Below are 22,434 nucleotides of genomic sequence, written 5' to 3' on the forward strand. Positions count from 1 at the left end.
CATACAACATTGTCAACTCAAATGTATTTATCACAGGGAGCAATAGAGCAATATATATATATTTGAGGAAATAAAGAATAAAAATAAAAATAAGTGTACTTTTTACATAATAATTACAGTAAATAGATTCTACAAATTTTCTAAGTGGTCTTCATTTAACTTAATCCAAATAGTGAATATCTGTTGTCTGGGCCATGCAGGTAAAACAAATCAAATATCTGGTCTCTTCCTCTCTTTCTCTCTCTTATTCTTTCAGTTTTTCTCTTTTTCTCTCTCTTACCCTTTCTTTCCTTCTCTCTCTCTCTTTCTGGGTCTATGCATCTACATAGGATTTCTTCAGGAGGTTTTCATAATGTTAATCATATTAATAATGTTAATGTCTCTCTTAATGACATTAATTTTTCTATAATATAAAGACTTTATTTCTTTGAATCTTGACCTTATTTCCACTGTCATTGCCATGTTTCTCTATTGCTTCTGTTACCCATAAGCAGGAAGTAATATCTAAAGTATTGTTTATATTCAGGATAAAAACCTTTGTTACAAATACTTAAGATTCTCTGCAACCCATAGTTTGTCTTACCAAGTTGGTTCATTATTACTGATGCTAAGTTAAATCTTGGGTTATGATTCTGATGGTTAGAATGTTTTAAAATTATGGCGTTCATTTTGCAGCTAACAAGTATGTGAGACAAATTGTTGGCACAGTAACAGTATGAATACTGTTCTGAACAAATTTCCCCCCATTGAAAGTAAACTTATTTGGTGGTGTTTACACTAGTTTTTTCAGTTACTTTTTGATCTTAGCTTATATCTCATTATTTTAATGCACTGGGTTAAAATATTCCTCAGGGACAATTAAATAATTGTGTACTGTGTGTGGTAATATTATCTATTTACAGAAAAGAAAGTTTCATTTGCTCGACCTTCAAGATTTATGGAAAAATACCAAAATTGGAGATATGAAATTATGTTTACATATGTAAAAGAATTATGTACATATAATTTATTCCATATTTATGTTATGTATATGTATATTTATACACATATATGCATATATACACACATATATACTTCTGTATATATATACACACACACACGTGTATATATACATACACATATTTTTGTCATGTTTCTTAGAAGTTAATAATTACTTTTATATTTATTCCCAGTATAGGTTCCCTGAGTAACTTGAATGGACAAACACAATCTGACAGTAGTGAACGAATTCATTCTAATGGGAATCACGGACATCCCTGAACTGCAAGCTCCATTATTTGGGTTCCTCCTCATTGTATACATGTTGTCAGTGGTGGGTAACTTAGGCTTGATCATCCTCACAAAGATAGATTCTAGGCTTCAAACACCCATGTACTTTTTCCTAAGGCATCTGGCTTTCACTGATCTTGGTTATTCAACAGCAGTGGGACCCAAAATGCTAGCAAACCTTGTTGTAGATCAACATATAATCTCCTATAATTGGTGTGCTACCCAACTCACTGTCTTCGGTATATTTATCACTAGTGAAATTTTCATTCTGTCAGCAATGGCCTATGACCGCTATGTGGCCATCTGTAACCCGCTGCTCTATACGATCATCATGTCACAAAGAGCATGTCAAGTTCTAGTGGCAATACCTTATCTCTACAGTGTCTTTTTGACTTTGCTGGCTGTCATAAAAATGTTTACCTCATCATTTTGTGGCTATAACATCATCAAGTATTTCTACTGTGATACTCGGCCATTGATATATTTGCTCTGCTCATACACAGAAGACATTAAATTGATCATTTTAATCTTTTCAGCTTTTAATTTGATTTCATCTCTTCTGATAGTCCTTGTGTCTTACACTCTGATCCTTGTCACTGTCCTCAAGATGAATTCTGCAGAAGGCAGGTACAAGGCCTTCTCCACCTGTGGATCTCACCTGACAGTGATAACTGTATTTTACGGCACCCTCTTCTTTATGTATGTTCACCCCAAATCCAGTCGTTCACTTGATGTTGATAAAATGGCCTCTTTATTTTATACTTTGATAATACCTATGTTGAATCCAGTGATCTACAGTTTGAGGAACAAAGAGGTAAAAAATGCTCTATGTAGAACCTGGAAAATATGTGCAAATTATCTATTTAAAATTCATTGTAGGTTATGATAACAGTAAATGATGCGATAACAAATATATACACGAACCAATATTGCTTTACATTTGTACTGTTACCTCCATGTGACGAGCAAAAATCAGAGTGTGATAAGCACAGAAATAGATAATTTCATTAATTACCTTTAAATAAAAATCTATCACTAACAGATGACTAATTCATACTCATACTTTAACTATTAATCAATACTCAGTTTTAAGTTCAACTTAGGTGCCTTTCCTATGTGTTCTCACATAGAAACTTTCTTCATATCTATTCCATTAACTTTTTAAAATTAAAGCTAGGGGCTGCATATTTTATCAGCATTTTATCTGAAATGCCTTGTACACTGAAAGGCACGTGTATAAATAGATTCATGTGATCAGTAAACAGATATTGTCAAGTTAACCAACATTTCTCTCTGCATGAAGCTTATAGAAAACGGGTGGAATGACAAGTGAGTTATTTTGTATGGTTGACAGTATTGAGTAAAATGAATATATTAGGTTGGTGCAAAAGTAATTGTGGTTTTTACCGTTACTTTAAATGAAGCAAGTAGCCAGGACAACAATTAATTTTTTAATTGAGATTTTCAAGGGATTCCTCTGAGAAGACACTATTTAAGCAAACACTTGAAGAATTGAGTAAGCAGACTGTGTGAATATTTATGGGAAGGCTATTCAAGGGTGAGAGAACTCTTACTATAACAGTTTTTAAATAATAATATGACTTTTGTTTTGAAAAGCAACAGTGAAGGGTGGTTGGACCATAAAATAAAATTAAGAAATAAAATATATATTGAAGATTCGTAACATAGAACTCAGCCAAGTAAAACTATACAGGCCTTTATAAATCTTGCATTTTATCTTGATAAATAAGCCACTGTAGGATTTTTAGCTAAAAGTGTTCTGATCTATCTTTGGGTAATGGATAGCTATGACTGTTGCACAAGTTAGAGATTGCAGAATACTAAGAATGGAAAATGGAGGGTTAATTATGTGGAGGATTAATTATGATACACTCAGAAGTGAACAGAGGCATTAGCCGGGATGGGAATGTTCAGGGGATAAGAAGTGTTCCAAACCTTGAATGGAAAAAAAAAATCTTCATATCAATGTGAATCTAAGAGGCTTAAAGATTCATGATTAAGAAAAAGAATGGAAAACATATTTACAGAGCTCACCTAAATATTTCCTGAATATTATCTTCCGCTACCAAACAATACGGAGTAATTGAGAAGAGATTTTAACTTCCCATTTAGACAAGAGAAAGAAAATAAAAGACAATATATGAAACGGTAGCTTTCACAACACAGGTGCCAGGCAACTAAGGAGAGTTCCCCCTGAGAAACAGAAAACAAAGCAGTTGATTCCTGTGATATCTTCTCTTTTCTCTCTTATGAGAGTGAACAGACTGGACTGCAGGAAGGGCAAACCCAAGTGAAGCCCAGAATTCCTGAGTTTAAGAGACGGTTGAGAGTCTGCTGAGATAAAGGTAGCCAGGGGAGATTGCAGGATGGAGTACCAAAGATTATATATCTGCACAATGGACATTGTATCTCTGCAGAGAATCATCCTTAATTATTCAAGAGATGACTGATCAGAACATACAAAAGGAAACCACACGTAACTGAAGAAACAATCATCCTAAAAATAAAGAGAGCAGTGTCCAGCACTCAAATAGAGGCAGGGATTATACCAATTTGTTACACACAGACTAGAAAAACTCATAATTCCTGAGGTTATGTGTACAGTATTCAAGATCCTACTCCAGTATAAGAAAATAATCAGTCTTAGACCAAGTACTGATCTGGACTCACCTGATTAATAATAAAAGTGATATCTAAAAGGATTAAATTGTTTTCAACTAATTGTATCCCACAACAAAGCTTAATAGTATTCACAAAATACAAAATTATCCAGCTAACACCAAGGCACAATTGGTAATATGTGGGGTACATTTAATAATTGTTAGGCATACAAAGTATCAGGAAATCATGATCCATAATGAATAGAATAACCAATCAATTGAAACTAACCAGGAACTGACATGGATGTTAGAATTATCAAACAAGAGCATTAAAAGTTTTGTGAGTACATGCTGTATTTTCAAAAAGGTAAGCAGGAGCACAGAGGACACTAAAAAAATTGAATTCCCACAGAGAGATGTACAGTGTAAAAGATGAAAAGTACATGGGATTGTATTCATAGCAGATTAAACATTGTAGAAAAAAAAAAGTGAACTTGTAGACATACCAATAGAAAATATCCCAAATGAAACAGAGAATCAAAATATTTTTTTAAAAAACAAAGAACAATAAGCTGAACAACTTCAAGAAGCCAAATATACATGTAATTAAACTCCGCAAAGAAGAGGGACATTAAAATTATTTAAATAAATTGTAGGTGAAAGTTTTCCAATAGTTAAAAATTAAAAACCCTAAGATTCAAGAAGATTAAACAATCCCAGGTACAAACAATATGTAGAAAACTAACTGAAGGCACATTGTAATCCAGTGTGCTATATATATTCGCATATTCCATATATATATATATATATATATATATATATATCTCACATTGGATTATAATGTGGAATACTATGTGGCTGATACAGTATATATGGAATACTATATGAAATATTCAATATATATGTGGAATACTACTGAGCTGTAAAAAGAAGAAAATCATGTCCTTTGCAGTAATGTGGATGCAGCTAAAGGCCATTATTCTAAGCATATTAACACAGGAACAGGAAATCAAATAACACATGTTGTCACTTATAAGTGGGAACTAAAGATTGTGTACGAATAGAAAGATGGGTGGGAATGATAGACACTGCCCAGTATACTGGGGTATACTAGAGGGGAAGAGAGAGCAAGGTGCAAGGGTTGAAAAGCTACATATTGGGTACTGTGTTCACTACTTGGGTGATGGGATCACTCGTATAACGAACTTCAGTGATACTCAAATTACCCATGTAACAAACCAGCATATGTAGCCCTAAACCCCAAACAAAAGTGGAGAGAAAACAAAACAAAATAAAAACAAAACACAGTTTCACATAGCAAGTGATAAAAACCTTAAGCAGTCAAAACACAAACACTTTGTATACTGAGGAATAGGAAAAATAATAACATTTTATTTCATGTAACATCATTGTTCATTTAGCTTCTCCTCAAAAACATTGTAAGTCAAGATACAGCAGAGCAACAGCATCAAAACACTGAAACAGAATAACTATCACCTAGGATTCTTTACCCAGGGAATATATATTTTGAAAAAGAATGTGAAATAAAGTTATTTCAGACCTATCAACATTGAAAGAACCCTTCATGATTAAACCTGCACTGGAAGAAATGATAAATGAAGCCCATCAATCAGAAGGGAAAAATACCAGATGGAAACATGATTCTAGACAAAAGAATGAACAGCACCAGAAATAACTATAGTGATTTCAATAATTTAAATCTATGTGAAAGATAATTATTTGTTTAAGAGTAATAAAAATATATAACAAAATTGTTATAAAGGACATGGCAGGAGTGATTAAATACTGTAAAGTTCTTATTTTATATGCGAAGGGGTATAATTACCCTTGAAAGTAAACTGTTACAAATAAAATATCTATACCTTAAAACAACACTGAAGTAAAAACCAGCACCACCTCCACAACAAAAAGAGTTGTAACTTTTCAAATGCAGGGATAAATATATTACATTGATACAGCATAGATTAAGTTCTTAATAGAATGTTTGCGCATATCAATTGATATAGCAAAGCTCTATGTATGTCAATATATGAATATTACATTAAATTTACTCTACATAATGGTATCACAGTTTTTCTTTAGTACATTTCTATTATGTTCGACAATTTTGGTGAAATTTTAATATTCTTAAAGAGTCAAAGATAACATGCAGCTAATAAAGGTTAAGATCTAGGCCCCCCTCTGCTCCCTGGGTGGGACTTTAGTAACGAACTCACAATGAAATACATCTTTGCCAAAGTTGCAAAAGCAACTGATAACTCTTTGATAGCACGACAGGGTGACTAAAGTCAATAATTACTTGTACATTTTAAAACTTTTATCATTCTTTTAGGAAAACAAATAAAAATAAAACACAGAAATTATTATTATAAAGTATTATAAAAGCAAGATATTTTAACTAAAATTTACAATATTGTTCTTTTGTTCCATATGCTGTGCTCGAATGCACAGGAAAGAGAATTGCTGATCATACTGCTTTCAGCATTTATTTTGATCCCTACCTGCTGGTACTGCTAGTGTCAAACATTCTGATTTTGTCAGCCATATGTTGAATGCATTCTGCACTGGGCAGGAAAAAAGCTTTCTCCATGTGTGGTTCTCATCTTACAATGGTAGTTACGTTCTATGGATCTCTACATTTTGATATGGATAAATGGCCTCCTTGTTCTACAGTTTAATGATCCTCAGATTTAACCTCTTGATTTATAGCTTTAGCTTAGAACATTGTTCCAATAAATTATGAGAAAATATTTATCACTTGATAGTGTTTCTAATAGATATAATTACATTCTTTATGACTCTACAAAAAAGACCCATTTTAATACTTCATAAATTTGTTGTTCTCATTATAATCAGCCAATTAACCCTCATATAATAGAATTCAATGAAAATACCACTTCCTTCCAAAATGTCTTTCTTCTGATTTACTATTTTCTTTAGTGATCTCTTACCCTATATTCTACCAGCAGAACACACATTAAGCTATATTTTAGTAAACTATATATTTGTTTTGTAGAGGTTTTTTCTTTTTTTTAAAATAGGATGTACATTCTCAATCTTGTTTTCATTTTATTTAAACAAAGTGAGTCAGACTCGTGCAGATGGCATATATTTGGATCACATGATTTTTTTGGTTTGTTTAATTTATTCTGTCAATTTCTTTCTTTTAATTGGAGAATGTAATCCATGTCCATTTAAAGTTATCACAAATAATGGAGAACAACCTTTTGGCCTATTGCTATTTGTTTCCTATAGGTCCTATCCTTATTGTTGGTCATCCTTTCCTCCATAAGTTTTCTTGAGACTTTGGCTGAACTCTAGACGTGTGCATGGCATAAAGCTGTTAAAAGAATGACCAGGAAATTGTAAGCTGAAACATTTCATAGAAACTACACAGGGCAGGAAGACATTAGAATTCTAAAAAGTCATAGTGGAAAGTCCTTTTACAACACATAAGACATCCAGTAGAAATCTCAGAAATAAAGCTATTTTAAACCCCTTTGCTAGCTTGAAAACAAGTCTCAAATAGAGGCAACTGGTAACTGTTTGATAGCACGACAGGGTGACTAAAGTCAATAATTACTTGTACATTTTAAAACTTTTATCTTTCTTTTAGGAAAACAAATAAAAATAAAACACAGCAATCATTATAAAATTTACAATAGTCAACGTCCAATCACAGATTCTAGTCCTATGAGAAAGCAGCAATGTGCAACCTTCAAAGTATTATTATAGATGTTGGATATACTGAATGATTTAGCACAAATACCAACATTGTGAGAAATAAATGAAACTGAAAATGTCAGATGGGACTTCAAGAGATGAAAATACAATATAAGATATGATCAAATATTTACTAGGTAAAATACATATTATACACTGAAAAAGAAAAGATGTGACTTGTCAACAATAGAGACACTCAGAATGAAGCCAGACAGAAACATAATACTAAAAACAACACCCATGGAAACAGTCTCAGTCATCCATAGAACAATAGAACAATAACAAGATACCTACCACATGTTTTAATTATAAAGTCTAAGTGGAAAGAAAAAACTATTATAGGACAAGAAATATGGAAAAAGTTGTTAGCCAGAATTTCTTTCTATTTTTTTAATAATGATGAAGATATAACAGGATAAAATAACTCTAAGCAAAATAAACAGAAAGAAAATGATGGTAAAGTGCTTCACCATCAATTATAAAAAATTATTTTAAAATATGATTATAAAAATTATAACAAAATGTTTCAAAATTGCTAGTGATTAAAGATATATTATAAACAGATGAAGAAATGATTTACCACTGATATATTGGCAGAAAAAATAAAAGTCATGACACTTTCTTATGTCAACCAATAACTATATGTCTGGTAGTATTATACTATAATCACCAGAAGTATCCTATGTCAATGGATGTTGTATTATCAAATTTTGCATGTTTTTTCCAGAATTATTTTTTTCATTTGCTAACAAATTGCATGTGTGGGTGTCTGTGTGGTGTACTTAATATGAGCATAATATTGTGTAACTGAAATGCTGACAAAATCATATTTATAATTTCCTGTGTCTAGTCATATTGCATAATTCAATTATTCAGTTAGACTGAAACATAAAATATTATGACTTTTTCTAATGGAAAATTCTGAGAATTAACAAATATCCAAGACACTCTCTCAGGTAATTATGTACAATTTTTTATCCTTGAATCAGATTGAAACTTCAACCAAATGAGTCTCAAGGGGGTTAGAAAAGAACCTTAAATCTATTCTGTAGCCACCTGTGAGGGCTAAAGAAGTAGAAAGCAAAGCAGATTCTCTGTTGAAGTAAGTAGAAGCATTGATCATTGACAATTTTTAGGGGCAAAGCTTAAATTAAGTTATCACCAAAGATGTTGAAGGCCCCTATACGCTGCAAAACTATTTCCTCCTTGCAATATAGTGCTATTAACTTAATGCTTCACGCTTTTCATCTATTTTTAACACGGATCTTTGTCTGTCATTATCTACCTAGTGCCCCTCTTGTCCTATTCTCATTTCCTATCTATGTATGTTACAGCGTTTATGAGAACATATTCTAAAGCAGGATAACTTTATCTGAATGAAGAACAAATGTGGCATAGGTCACACTTTTTTTTCCAGATATGCACTTTCAAGAAATTAATTCTTGCCTGGAATCCTGGAAAGCCCTTCCTGTGATTGATTAAATAGCTGCTTCCTTCTCAACCTTTAGGTTTCAACTCAAATGCCACCTTCTCAGAAGAGCCTTCCTTGTGAAAATATTAATATTCCAAGTAAAAGTACTCTCCCAGGTTATCCTAGTATATTATCTTGTTTGTTTTACATATTATGCTTATTTAAATCTGCAATTATTGTGTTTATATGTCTTCTAAACAGATTTTTCTCTTCCCTATCATTACAATAACGTATTTATGATTTGAGGTTCAGGTAATTTATCTGAAGCTCGAACATAGTCTGGAACAAAGTACAATTTTAATAAATATGCGAAAAATAAGAGGATGATTCACGGAACCCAAAGGAAAAATTTACGCTTGGTATCATCAGACAAACTGGTACCAGACATCCGACAATGTTAGGAGTCATTTTGGTCTTATTTCTCTGTTTTTTTTTTTAAATAGTCACTTCATTATTTTTTCTCACTGCAGAATAATTATTTGTTTTTCTTTCTACTCTATCTCTTTTAGAAGGAGAGAAAATGTCAATAGCTCTGACCTTTTAAAATTCAGACCTTTGTGATAATATATTGTTAACTTTCTGGAACTTAATTGCAAACTTTAAAATAAAGAAATATGATAAGACTTATTTGGACCAGGTGCCCACCACTGGAACTATCAACTGTGACTCCAACAGGACATGAATTCACTTCGTAAGGGGCAAATAATCATGATTAAAATACACAACTCTAGGAAAATATTCATCCATACCAAAATAGCACGCTGAATCTATGGCAAATACATGCAACATAATTATCATAAAAACTCTCAAAATGAAGGTGTTTTTTTCTGTTACAATAATATAAATATCAAAAACATAAAAAAAGATCAGCTAAAATTAAGAGCAGGTTTATTGTGTCAATTTAAGAAATATAACATTTTATAAACAAAAAAACTGATTTAGAAGAAAAATCATGAAAAAAACATGGAGAATTGTACAAATTTTAGCACAAGGAATAGTCATGAGAGGGAAGAAATAGAAAGTAGTACCCAGGAAAGCATAATGTCAAGGAATTACAAAAATGATAAAAATTTTACTGATATTATTTATGGGAACCTAAGAAGAGAAACAGCAACCTGAAAAATAAATCCGAAGACATTACCCATGTATTTTTGTCTGAGTCAATAAAATGGAAAGAGCAAAAGCAGTAAACAGACATGCATGTTGTAATTTGTAAGCTCAATATACATCTAATACATGTTATAAAGGGATATAATTCTTAAAATGAAGAGTATAGTACCTATTCTTGAGACAAAGTAGAATTATCAGATTAGGAAATTGCAAGTAGTCACTGGATTATTTGGTGATATACAATTTCTTAAGCCTTTCTCATGATCAATGCAAAAATCATCAGATATATCTCGGCTTCAAATGTTTGTAAGCTAAGAACATATTCTTAATTCAATTACACTGCAAGGCAGTAAACCCTCAAAATGTTGCAGGATGCTGAAACAACTATTTACTTTGCCATACTACATTTACCATACTTGCTTTACTCTCTCCCAAATGATTGCAAAGCTGATTTATTAGACTCAGAACACTGAGTTTAAAAACCGGATTAGATTAATACATGACAAGAAGATCTCACCCAGGAATTGTTCTTGCCATCTAATGGAAGTCCTAGAAAATGATTCCTTAAAGTCTCTAACCACTTATTTTCTTCCTCAAACAGATGAATTTCCAAACTCTGACATGGCTCCTGAAAATTTCACCAGCGTTACTGAGTTTGTTCTCACGGGTGTCTCTGGCTGTCCAGAGCTCCAGATTCCCCTCTTCCTGGTCTTCCTGGTGCTCTATGTGCTGACCTTGGCAGGGAACCTGGGCATCATCACCCTCACCAGTGCTGACTCTCGACTTCAAACCCCCATGTACTTTTTCCTGCGACAGCTGGCTATCATCAATCTTGGTAACTCTACTGTCATTGCCCCTAAAATGCTGATTAACTTTTTAGTAAAGAAGAAAACTACCTCATTCTATGAATGTGCCACCCAACTGGGAGGGTTCTTGTTCTTTATTGTATCGGAGGTAATGATGCTGGCTGTGATGGCCTATGACCGCTATGTGGCCATTTGTAACTCTCTGCTCTACATGGTAGTGGTGTCTCGGTGGCTCTGCATCCTGCTGGTCTCCCTCACATACCTCTATGGCTTTTCTACAGCTATTGTGGTTTCACCTTGTATATTCTCTATGTCTTATTGCTCTTCTAATATAATCAATCATTTTTACTGTGATATTGCACCTCTGTTAGCATTATCTTGCTCTGATACTTACTTACCAGAAACAATAGTCTTCATATCTGCAGCAACAAATTTGGTTTTTTCCATGATTACAGTTCTAGTATCTTATTTCAATATTGTTTTGTCCATTCTAAGGATACATTCATCAGAAGGAAGGAAAAAAGCCTTTTCCACCTGTGCTTCACATATGATGGCAGTCACAGTTTTCTATGGGACAATGCTGTTCATGTATCTGCAGCCCCAAACCAACCACTCACTGGATACTGATAAGATGGCTTCTGTGTTTTACACATTGGTGATTCCTATGCTGAATCCCTTGATCTACAGCCTAAGGAATAATGATGTAAAAGTCGCCTTAAAGAAATTCATGGAAAATCCATGCTAATCTTTTAAATCAATGTAATCTTAGAACTATATACATAAATGAAGAGATAGTTCATGTACCCTGCCATTACGTGAGAGAAATAAAACTTTAGGTGCCTGACTTACAAGTTTACAAGCAATCCTAAGAATTACCAAGAGGTAGGATTTAAAGATTTTTGAATTTAAAAAGTAAAATACATGGAAACATTTTGAGTTGCGAGAGAAATACAAAGCAAAAATATTATTCATTAACTTTGCCCAGAAATAATCAGGTAATCAGTCTGAATAAAATATATTCAGGAGTAAGGAGCAGTATCAGTTTTAAAAGGTGAAGTTTGAACAGAGCAACAGAATGTGAACGAGGGAATTAAAGTGAATATTTTTCATTCTGTGGACTCCTTTTTTTTTTTTTTTTTCCGGGTATGGTTGGGTAGCGTGGATCCCTGCATCTTGAAAAACTGTGAATACAGATGACTAAAATCCTTTTTACAACAAAGTTAGCAAACTTGAACTGACAATAATATTTAAAATAAAGCTCTTTAACTCTTTTTAAATATTGTTTGAAGAAACAATATAGACATACTACCAATTAATACATATTTTCAATCCTCACCATGATATAATTGAAAATATTTTATTCCAATTAATATATTTTCTACAATTTTTAAATAAAATGCACAGACTACTATCATTGAATATGCTTTTATAATACTGGGTTTGCTTTGTAAACATCATATTTTATAAAAATTTCCTTTTCTCCTTCCTCTAAATATCATTCTTCCTTAATATGGAAAACAAATGTTCTATTTGGGTATATTAATAAACTTTAAAAAAAACTTTGGGAAGCCGAGACGGGCGGATTACGAGGTCAGGAGATCGAGACCATCCTGGCTAACACGGTGCAACCCCGTCTCTACTAAAAAATACAAAAAACTAGCCGGGCCAGGTGGCGGGCGCCTGTAGTCCCAGCTGCTGGGGAGGCTGAGGCAGGAGAATGGCGTAAACCTGGGAGGCGGAGCTTGCAGTGAACTGAGATCCGGCCACTGCGCTCCAGCCTGGGCGACAGAGCGAGACTCCGTCTCAAAAAAAAGAAAAATAAAATAATAAAATAATAAAAAACTTGTTCATGGGAGAATATGTTTTTAATTTTTGTTCTTTTTTCTGATAGTTTTTGATCAGTAAGTGTACACTTGAACCTATTGTACAACTTATAATATATAGGAGTAATCAGACTATATCCCAGACTTGTCAAATAAAAATCATAAAGCAAAGGTCAGAAAATTCATATTATAAGTGCCAATGGGGATTCTGGCATTGAAACTTAGGAATATATCCTTACAAATAAAGAACTAGACTGGAAGATACATATGGAAGATTATGTTGACATTCTATGTGTGTGTTCAATTTACTTGTAAGTTGGTTCCAGTGTTGAAGAGTTCCTTCAGGACTAAACCAAAGAAACTAAATCTTCAGTCATGAATAATTATGAATAATTATGATATGAATAATTATGAATAAGATATAAATCATTGTGATATTAAAAAGGAAATACAATACAACTCTACAGGACAAAATTAGACTCAAGTAACTGGAAAAGTAATGATTGGGTATTTTTAAATTTGCCTTGGTGTTGAGATATTCAGTCTACTTTTTATACCAATCTTTCTTCCACTTGGTGAAAGAATGAAAACGCAGGAAAAAGCTATCTTGTTTGCATAAGATGAGATGTCTCAGGTAATATAATCACTTTTCCACAGTCCCAAATTCATTCCCATTTTTATTGTGTATTACATTTCCATCATAATTTTGTTTTTATAAAAATTATCTTTGGATTCCACTGAATATCATTTTCTAGTTAGACCTTCTATTGAACAATGGAATAATGTAACCACATGTTTAATAACAAAATTTGTTCCACCAAAGTCAGTTTTCATAAACCATTAAGAAGGTCCTCAAATGACGATTTTTAGATTTAGGAAGAAAGGCTAGAAGACCATAAAATTGTTTGTAGCCAAATATGACAAATGAAATATGATGAATTTTACCAGATCTATTATATATTGATGTCAGGTTTTTATTTAAATTTTCAAGTCTAAATATTATAATACAATGAAAATTTATCAATTGAAAAATAATTGGTTTACCTAGTGTGATAATAAATGAATGGAGTACTATTTATGTGTATGCATGTAATAATCTGGGAATTTCTAATGTGAAGAAGAATTATCCTTCTTAGAAATTAATTTGCCAGAAATGCTTGGGCATCTATACGAGTCTGGTATTGTGAAGAGTGTTCCAGAAAATAGGTAACTTTATTTTGACCCTAAAGTAGGGAAAAATATTAGAACACTCGGTGCATAATGATAAAGTCACTTCAGGTATTTTTTTTTCATTTTTAATAAATTTTGTGTTATGCAAGCTAATGGTGCTATGAGTACAACTTCATTTGGAAGGAGATTTCTGGGTATGTTAATCTTCAGAGGTTTCTTCGTAAAAATATTCAATCCTATCTGTTTTACATGTCCTCTCTTCTGTGGATCTCCACACTTGGGTGTTCTCTATTACTTTCATTTATTACCCAGCTTTTTTTTTTTAAAGTGTCCCATATTTTTTAAATGCAATGTTTATAGTAACTAAATGATTCACTATAAATTTACCATATATATATGAGTGTTTATCCACCACTGTTGATATTGCAAATTAAAAAGGAGGCTTATAAAAATATTATTTATTAAAGGAAATGAGAATGTCGAGCTAGGAAAGAGTGAACTCTTACACTGGTAAGTCAAAGAGATGTTGTTTCCCTCCAAATGATGTGATGTGAGAAGATGTGACCAAAGATGATATCAAGGATGAAAAGATAAAATGCCAATAAGAATGGAGTGAGATGGAAAACAAAAAGTAGGAGGTGGAAAAGAGAGGTGGAGCAAATGAAGACACTTTGGTATAATGTGTCCTGTGCTATAGCCTCTATGTATTCATTGCATAAATATCTATTAAGGACCATGTTCAGTCAGAAATAATGCACGACTGTCATATTACAGTGACAAGAACTATGACAGAAGAAGCTTGTGTAGAATTTCTATATTGTGACTTGGGCCATAGAGAGTAGGAAAGAATCGGAAACCAACATAATCAAACTTAGAAAACTCCCTTAAAGCCTAGTATCTTCTGATGATCACTAAGAGACTAGCACTGTTCTTTGTGACCTACTTATGACTATAGAGACCAACCACAAAGCTCTTAAACATACAGGAATAAAATTAGCAATAAACTTAACCAAAGAAGTAAAATATCTCTACAATGTAAACTAGAAAACATTATGAAAGAAATTGAAAAGGATACAAGAAAATCTAAAGATATTCCATGTTCATGGATTGAAATAATCAATTATCATAAAGATGTTCATACAGTCCTACACAATCTACAGATTAAAAGCAATTCCTATCAAAATACCCACGCCATTCTTCACAGAAAGAGAACAAAAATCCAAAAGTTTATACACCAAAGTGTGTATCTTGCTTCCCACCTTTTTGCTTCATATCCTGCCTACCCCAAAGGATTTGGAAATATTTTTATATTTATCCACATAGATGTCTTAATTTTCCTAAAGAACTGTCCCCACTTTCCAGAAGTGCCAGATAAATATTTATTGAAATCCATGTCATGATGAATTTTCTGCCTGCCAAAAATAGTCATTACCTTATGTGCAGTAGGAGTGGGACACTTTAATTTAGAGATGGGAGGAGGGAGAGCATCAGGAAAAAATAACTAATGGATACTAGGCTTAATTACCTGGGTGTTAAAATAATCAGTATGACAAACCCTCAGGACACAAGTTTACCTATGTAGCAAACCTGCACATATAGCCCTGAACTTAAATGTTAAAAAATAATAATAGCCATTCTCACTGGGGTGAGATGGCATCTCAGTGTCGTTTTGATTTGCATACCTCCAATGATCAGTGATATTGAGGTTTTATTCATATGCTTATTGGCCACATGTATGTCTTCTTTTGAAAAATGTCTGTTTAAGTCCTTTGTCCACTTTTTAAAGGAGTTTTTTTTTTTTTTCTTGTAAATTTGTTTAAGCTCTTTTTAGATGCTGGATATTAGACCTTTGTCAGTGGCATTGAATGCAAAATTTTTCTTCCATTCTGTAGGTTGTCTGTTTACTCTGCTGAGAATTCCTTTTGCTATGCAGAAGCTCTTTAGTTTAATTAGATACCTTGTCAATTTTTGCTTTTGTTTTGGTTGCTTTTGGTGTCTTCATCATGAAATTTTTGCCCATTCCTATGTCCAGAATAATATTGCCTATTCTGTCTTCTAGGGTTTTTATAGTTTGGGGTTTACAGTGAAGTCTTTAATCCATCTCGAGTTAAATTTTGCATAGAGTGCAAGAAAGGGGTCTGGTTTCCATCCTCTGCATATGGCTCGCCAGTTATCCCAGCACCATTTATTGAATACTGAGTTCTCTTCCCATTGTTTGTTTTTGTCAGCTTTGTCAAAGATCAGATAATTGCAAGTTTGTTGCCTTATTTCGGGGTTCTCTATTCTGTTCCATTGGTTTATGTGCCTGTTTTTGTACCAGTACCATGCTGTTTTGGTTACTGTATCCCTGCAGTGTAGTGGGAAGTTGGGGAATGTAATGCCTCTAGCTTTGTTCCTTTTTTTTGTTATTACCTTGGCTATTTGGGATCTTTTTTTGGTTTCATATGAATTTTATAATAGTTTTTTCTAGTCCTGTGAAGAAAGTCACTGGTAGTTTGACAGGAATACCATTGAATCTGCAAATTGATTTGGGCAGTGTGGCCATATCAAGGATATTGATTTTTTCTATTCATGAGCATGAAATATTTTTCTATTTGTTTGTGTCATCTTTGATTTCTTTGAGCAGGGTTTTGTAATTCTCATTATAAAACTCTTTCACCTTCCTAGTTAGCTCTGTTGCTAGATATTTTACTCTTTCTGTGGCAATTGTGAACGGGATTGTGTTCCTAATTTGGCTTTCAGCTTGGCTGTTTGGTAGATAGGAATGCTAGTGATTTTTGCACAATATTTTTGTGTCCTGAAACTTCTGAAGTTGTTTGTCAGCTGTAGTAGCTTTTGGGCCAAGACTATAGGGTTTTCTAGGTATATAATTTTTTCTTGGTTAGTGTGGCTACAGGTTTCTCAATTTTTTTTTTCATGATTTCTTTGTTGTTGCTGTTTTTAAGGCTTTCTTTTTATTTAAAAATATTTTATCTTAAGTTCAGGGGTCCATGTGCAGGTTTGTTACATAGGTAAACTTGTGTCATGGGGATTTGTTGTACATGAGATTTTCTGTACAACATAGATTGCTCAATGTGCTTACATTTGTTCTTTTCTGTTTGTTTATTATCATTATAATTTATATCTTTTGTCCCTTTGCAGATATTTTACTATGCATATTCTAACCTGATTCTCCTCTTCACAGACACTAGCTCAGCTCTGAATTTTTGAAACTTTCAACAAAGTTGCAGATGGGGGAAATGTTGGGGCTCAGAGCACCATATTTTAAAGTATGGTATGTTGGCATGCTCAGTGCTTTGAATCAAATGAGACTTAAAGGGCTTCAGAACTTGCTCCTACCTTCCTTTCTTTTGCTTTCCCTTTTCTCCCAAGCCAAGCCTTAGAAACTAGAGTTTCTCTTCCCCAAGATGTGTCATAGAAAATAGAATTTCCTTCTCCAAAGCAAGCAAGCAAGCAAGCAAGCCAGCCCTAAAAATATTACTGCGATCTTCCCCTGATTTTCTGTGTAGAAGCTCATTGTAAAGAAATTCTCTGATTTATGTTGTCCCAAAGTAGGTCATAGACCCACATTCCAGAAGGGTCCTGTCCTATACCTAAGGAAAAGGAATGTTACACCAAAGTTTTATAATGAGAATTACAGAACACCAAAAGTCCAAATAGAATCTGAACACCAGGTTTGCTAGGTTACTCTCCTCCCACAATCTTTTGCCATCGGATTATATCCTTTTATCCTAATCCCACTTCTACATAGTTGGCCATTCTTCATTGAACCTATGCATAAAACTAGACAGTTTCCCTGGACCCTTGGATCCTCATTTCAGCAGGCTCCCATGTCACATAAAAATTTCATTAAATAAATTTGTATGCTCTCTCCTGTTTATCTTTGTCAATTTTATTTTCAGACCTAGCTAGGAACTCTAGGAGAGTTGAGGAAAGTTTCCTCCCTTACAATAGTAATAACACTTATATGCAGCTTTATTAGGCATTGAACACTCATATAAATGTTACCGTTATTAACTCATGTAATCCTCATAGCAACTCCAAGTGGTTGCAGTATTACCTTCTATTACACATGAAGAAACAATGCACACAAACCTTAATTTGCTCGATGCCGCATGGTTCTTAAGAGTGATGTGAGATTCAAACCTAACTTACTTAACTACAGAGTTCCTTTTTGCTTGTTATATATGGATTGAAAGAATTGACTGATCTTTTTTAACTTACCAACTTAATTTTTTTGCTTCTAACAATACTTTAGGAAACATTAACAGTTTTCCTACAGCCAATGACAGAAATAAGAGAAAAAGAATGCACTTAAAAATATTGGTGAAGTGGTTTCTACTAAACTTGCTAATTTATTCCATTCATTGGGATATGAAGAGTTTACGGGTTTTGGCAGTCAGTGATCAAAAAGATAAAGACAAAAAAAGAAAGAAAAGAAAGGAGAAAAAAAGAGCAAAGAATTTAAAAATTTAAGAGAAGAGTGGATGTGATGAATTATATCTGGATAGATTATGAGATCCCATTCAAGATGCAGAATGAGATATTGCAGTGGTAAGTCTGGATTTACGCAGAACAGCAATATTTGAAGTCATACCAATGCAATGTGTAGTATTCAAAGGGTATATAGAGCTTCTCTTTCCACATAGAGTGTGGAAAACTACAAAGAACCTTCCTCCCAACCTATTTAAAACACTTCAGTTAATCTATGAAATCATAATTTTTGTGAGTCTATCTTGGAACTAAGGCTGCGCTGCAAATAGGACACATGAATTGTTTCACTTTTGGCAAAGGATGAGAGAAAGATGAGGCCACCATGTAGGCATGTAGGAATAAATCAGCTAAGTTAAAAGCAAAACAAAACAAAACTTAAATCCAAGTGTGTACTGTTGAGAAAATCAGAAAGTTCGAGATTGAAAGGATTTACATTCACTATTAGTTTTCTCTGCAGGCCCCTACCAAATGCTTATGAGATTTACTAATAACGTCAATTTTTCAAATACAGGTGCTCCAGATGGGTTGACTAAAGAGCATTTGCAACTATGAGAATGAACGTTATAGTGGAGAGAGTAAGGAACATGAATAAATATGACAGAAATTTCATCAGATAGTGACTACAGGAAGTGTCCAGTGAAGTAAGATCACCCACCCAACTCTCCAAACACACACTCACAGTATTGGAGACGAAGCATTCATTCAACCAGCTCATCAGTGGAGTCTTTAAGGATCTTAGAGGAAACAATTTGTGAACTTGAAGCTCACAAATAGTAATTAATTAAAGAGAAAGAAAGTTAAAGAAAAAAAGTTGCAGCACAAGTATGCAAGAACTCTATGGCAATGTGAAGCGGTGGCGGGTGCCTGTAGTCCCAGCTACTCGGGAGGCTGAGGCCGGAGAATGGCATGAACCCGGGAGGGGGAGCTTGTGGTGAGCTGAGATCGCGCCACTGCACTCCAGCCTGGGCCACCGAGCCGGGGGTGGGGGCGGGGAAGCAGAAGAATGGAGAAAATGGAGAACAGAACAGAACAGAAGCTTGAGAAGTATAGTGAATAATTTTGTAAAAGTAAGAAATCCATCAAACCATTGGTCAAAGAAGGTCAGAGGATCCCAGAAAGGATACATACAAAAAATGAAACTAAATGAAGCCTATTTTCAGGAAAATAAATACACATACACAGATACCTACACACATGCTCAGTGCACACTCATGCTGAAATAATTGATAATCAGGCGACTTGTGCTCCAACTATTTTCCAGGCAAAGGGTGTGTAATAACTAAGAAAACATGGCTTCACACAAATAAAGAAATAACACTAAAATGTATAACTGAAAATAAAAAACAACAAATATTGGACGTTTTAATTCCTTTAAAAAAAAATCTAGCAAAACTATGCTGATGTCTTCTGAGTTTAAACCATACATAACAGTAAAATTTATGACAAAAAATAGCAAAATGAATGGAAGAGAAGATCTGACTTGACACTACCCAAAGGGTCTTATGTGAAAAGATATCTTGTAGATTATTTTATTTCAACTATAATATATAAACCATGCGTTTCATAATGCAGGGTCACCACCAAGAAGAGAGAGGATAAATATTACCAATATCCGGAATGAAATAAGGCATTTTATTATGGTCCCCACAAATACGAAAAGAAAAGAAGAATATTACAAACAACATTTTGCTATAAACTTAAATGAAAAGTACTTAAATGAAAACTATTAAATGAAAAGTACAATTCTCTAAAGAGGCTTACATCAGAAGAAATGGTTAACCAGGGTAGTCCTATGCCTACTTAATAAATTGAATACATTCATAAAAACCATCCCTATGAACAGTGAGCTTCAAATTACCTTCCTAGTGTCAAAAAATCTCACCTTTTCCTCTCACTGGAATGTGGACAACGTACTAGATTAACTCTCTTCAATAACACAGAAGAGGACAACATCAAGGAGAAAACAGAGCAATAACATAAAAGAACCTGTGTCCTAGGATTGCCTTGTGAAAAACAGCTCCCACAAAGTCTAGTCAGGTCAAGAGTAATAGGATAAAACAGAGAAAACTCTGCAGATTATATTTAGGAATACTTTGTTGTAGTTGGGTCTCTGTGTTTCTGAATCTTTTTTATTTTTTATTTTTTAGATCAGAAAATCCTGTATTCTGATTAAATACAAATTTTCTCACCAACATCTTCCCATCTGATAAACTGTTCTTTCTTTCTTTATTTTTTTTTTTTTTTTTTGAGACGGAGTCTCGCTCTGTCGCCCAGGCTGGAGTGCAGTGGCCTGATCTCAGCTCACTGCAAGCTCCGCCTCCCGGGTTCACGCCATTCTCCTGCCTCAGCCTCCCGAGTAGCTGGGACTACAGGCGCCCGCCACCTCCCCGGCTAGTTTTTTTTTTTTTTGTAGTTTTAGTAGAGACGGGGTTTCACTGTGTTCACCAGGATGGTCTCGATCTCCTGACCTCGTGATCCACCCGTCTCGGCCTCCCAAAGTGCTGGGATTACAGGCTTGAGCCACCGCGCCCGGCCCAAACTGTTCTTTCTTTATTGAGTTATTTTTCTGTAAATCGGACTGTACCTATATATTTGAGATTGAGCTAGTACTGCCAAAATCACACTATCCTCTATCAGCAGCCCTAGAGAATGTATATCAGCAGCATATACCTTTTAATAACCTCTGTTATTTTGTTAATGTCTTTAAAAAATATCAAATTCTATTTTTTTCAGTGTGATTATAGTAGTAAACCATTGTATTTTTTAAAAAGTTGGAGAAATTATTGAATCTCTCTGTGTTCCAGTTTCATGGTCTTTAAAATTCAGTCTTCAAATACATTTATTAAGGTACTGTTCTAGGTGCTGGGGGAAAGTCCTTTGCTCTTAGAGCTTACATGATAATAGGGGAAAACTGATACAAAATAAAAGGCACAAGAAAAATATTCAGAACATCAGGTGGGAATAACTGCTATGAAAAAAAAAAAAGAATGTTTGAAAGAGGATGTGAACAGCTACCAGTTTTAATAGGGTAGTGAGGAATTTTCTTGTCAAGAAAAGGATAAGAAACAAATCATGCAGTTATCTTTGGGGAAAAAAAGTTTCAGCAAAAAGAAAATGGAAAAATTTCAGGCAGTATTTGTACTATTGTTTGCAGAGAAGACCTGAGAGGTCATGGAGTAGAAACAAAGTGAGCGTGACAGATGGATAAGAAGAAAGGAATTCATAGATTTAAGAACTGAGGACATCATTTTTAACCAATGAGCATTTGTAAAGCTATTGGCTTTTACTCTTAGTGTGATGAAATATTGCATAGGGTTTGTGAAGAAAAATTATGATCCAACCTACTGTTTAACAGTATAATTCTGGCTCCTACATTGAGATCAGACTCAAGAGGAATAAGAAAAAAATAGGTGCATGCTACAATATTGCAGCAATAATTGTGAAATGGAAAATATAGTTATATTGGCCAGGATGGCAGCAAAAACATGTTAAAGTAGACACCAAATATAGTCTATATTTAGAATCACCTTAATATGCTGATGGAATGGAACTAAAGTGTGTTCAATAAGAAGAAAATTCCACGATAATTCTTAAGTCTTTGCTTGAACAAGTAAAGGGTGGTTTTCCATTAATATGAGGTTAAACTTTGCATACTGCTAGTGCTGACCTGACAGTTAAATTATTATTATTATTATTTTTTTTTTATTTTTTATTTTTTTTTTTTTGAGACGGAGTCTCGCTCTGCCGCCCAGGCTGGAGTGCAGTGGCCAGATCTCGGCTCACTGCAAGCTCCACATCCCGGGTTCACGCCATTCTCCTGCCTCAGCCTCCCGAGTATCTGGGACTACAGGCGCCCGCCACCTCGCCCGGCTAGTTTTTTTTTTTTTGTATTTTTTTAGTAGAGACGGGGTTTCACCGTGTCAGCC

The 22,434-nt window shown here is 33.9% G+C and overlaps 2 protein-coding genes across 2 annotated transcripts; both read left to right on the forward strand.

The window, feature by feature from the left end:
• The first annotated feature begins 1,195 nt into the window (after positions 1–1,195).
• LOC126936431 (olfactory receptor 8K3-like) lies at positions 1,196–2,155 on the forward strand. The gene has a single exon (XM_050759227.1). The coding sequence runs from the start codon at positions 1,196–1,198 to the stop codon at positions 2,153–2,155; it is 960 nt and encodes a 319-aa protein (XP_050615184.1).
• An 8,681-nt stretch (positions 2,156–10,836) lies between these two features.
• Positions 10,837–12,100, forward strand: LOC126936161 (olfactory receptor 8J3). The gene has a single exon (XM_050758617.1). It carries the CDS (start codon positions 10,837–10,839, stop codon positions 11,764–11,766), a length of 930 nt encoding a protein of 309 aa, XP_050614574.1. The 3' UTR covers positions 11,767–12,100.
• Positions 12,101–22,434: the final 10,334 nt, after the last annotated feature.

The sequence above is a fragment of the Macaca thibetana genome, chromosome 14 (assembly GCF_024542745.1).
Source record: "Macaca thibetana thibetana isolate TM-01 chromosome 14, ASM2454274v1, whole genome shotgun sequence".
Taxonomy (NCBI): Eukaryota; Metazoa; Chordata; class Mammalia; order Primates; family Cercopithecidae; genus Macaca; species Macaca thibetana.

Bases quoted from the DNA above. Each gene is read 5' to 3' on its own strand.
- LOC126936161 (XM_050758617.1), top strand. From the start codon at position 10,837: ATGGCTCCTGAAAATTTCACCAGCGTTACTGAGTTTGTTCTCACGGGT.
- LOC126936431 (XM_050759227.1), top strand. From the start codon at position 1,196: ATGGACAAACACAATCTGACAGTAGTGAACGAATTCATTCTAATGGGA.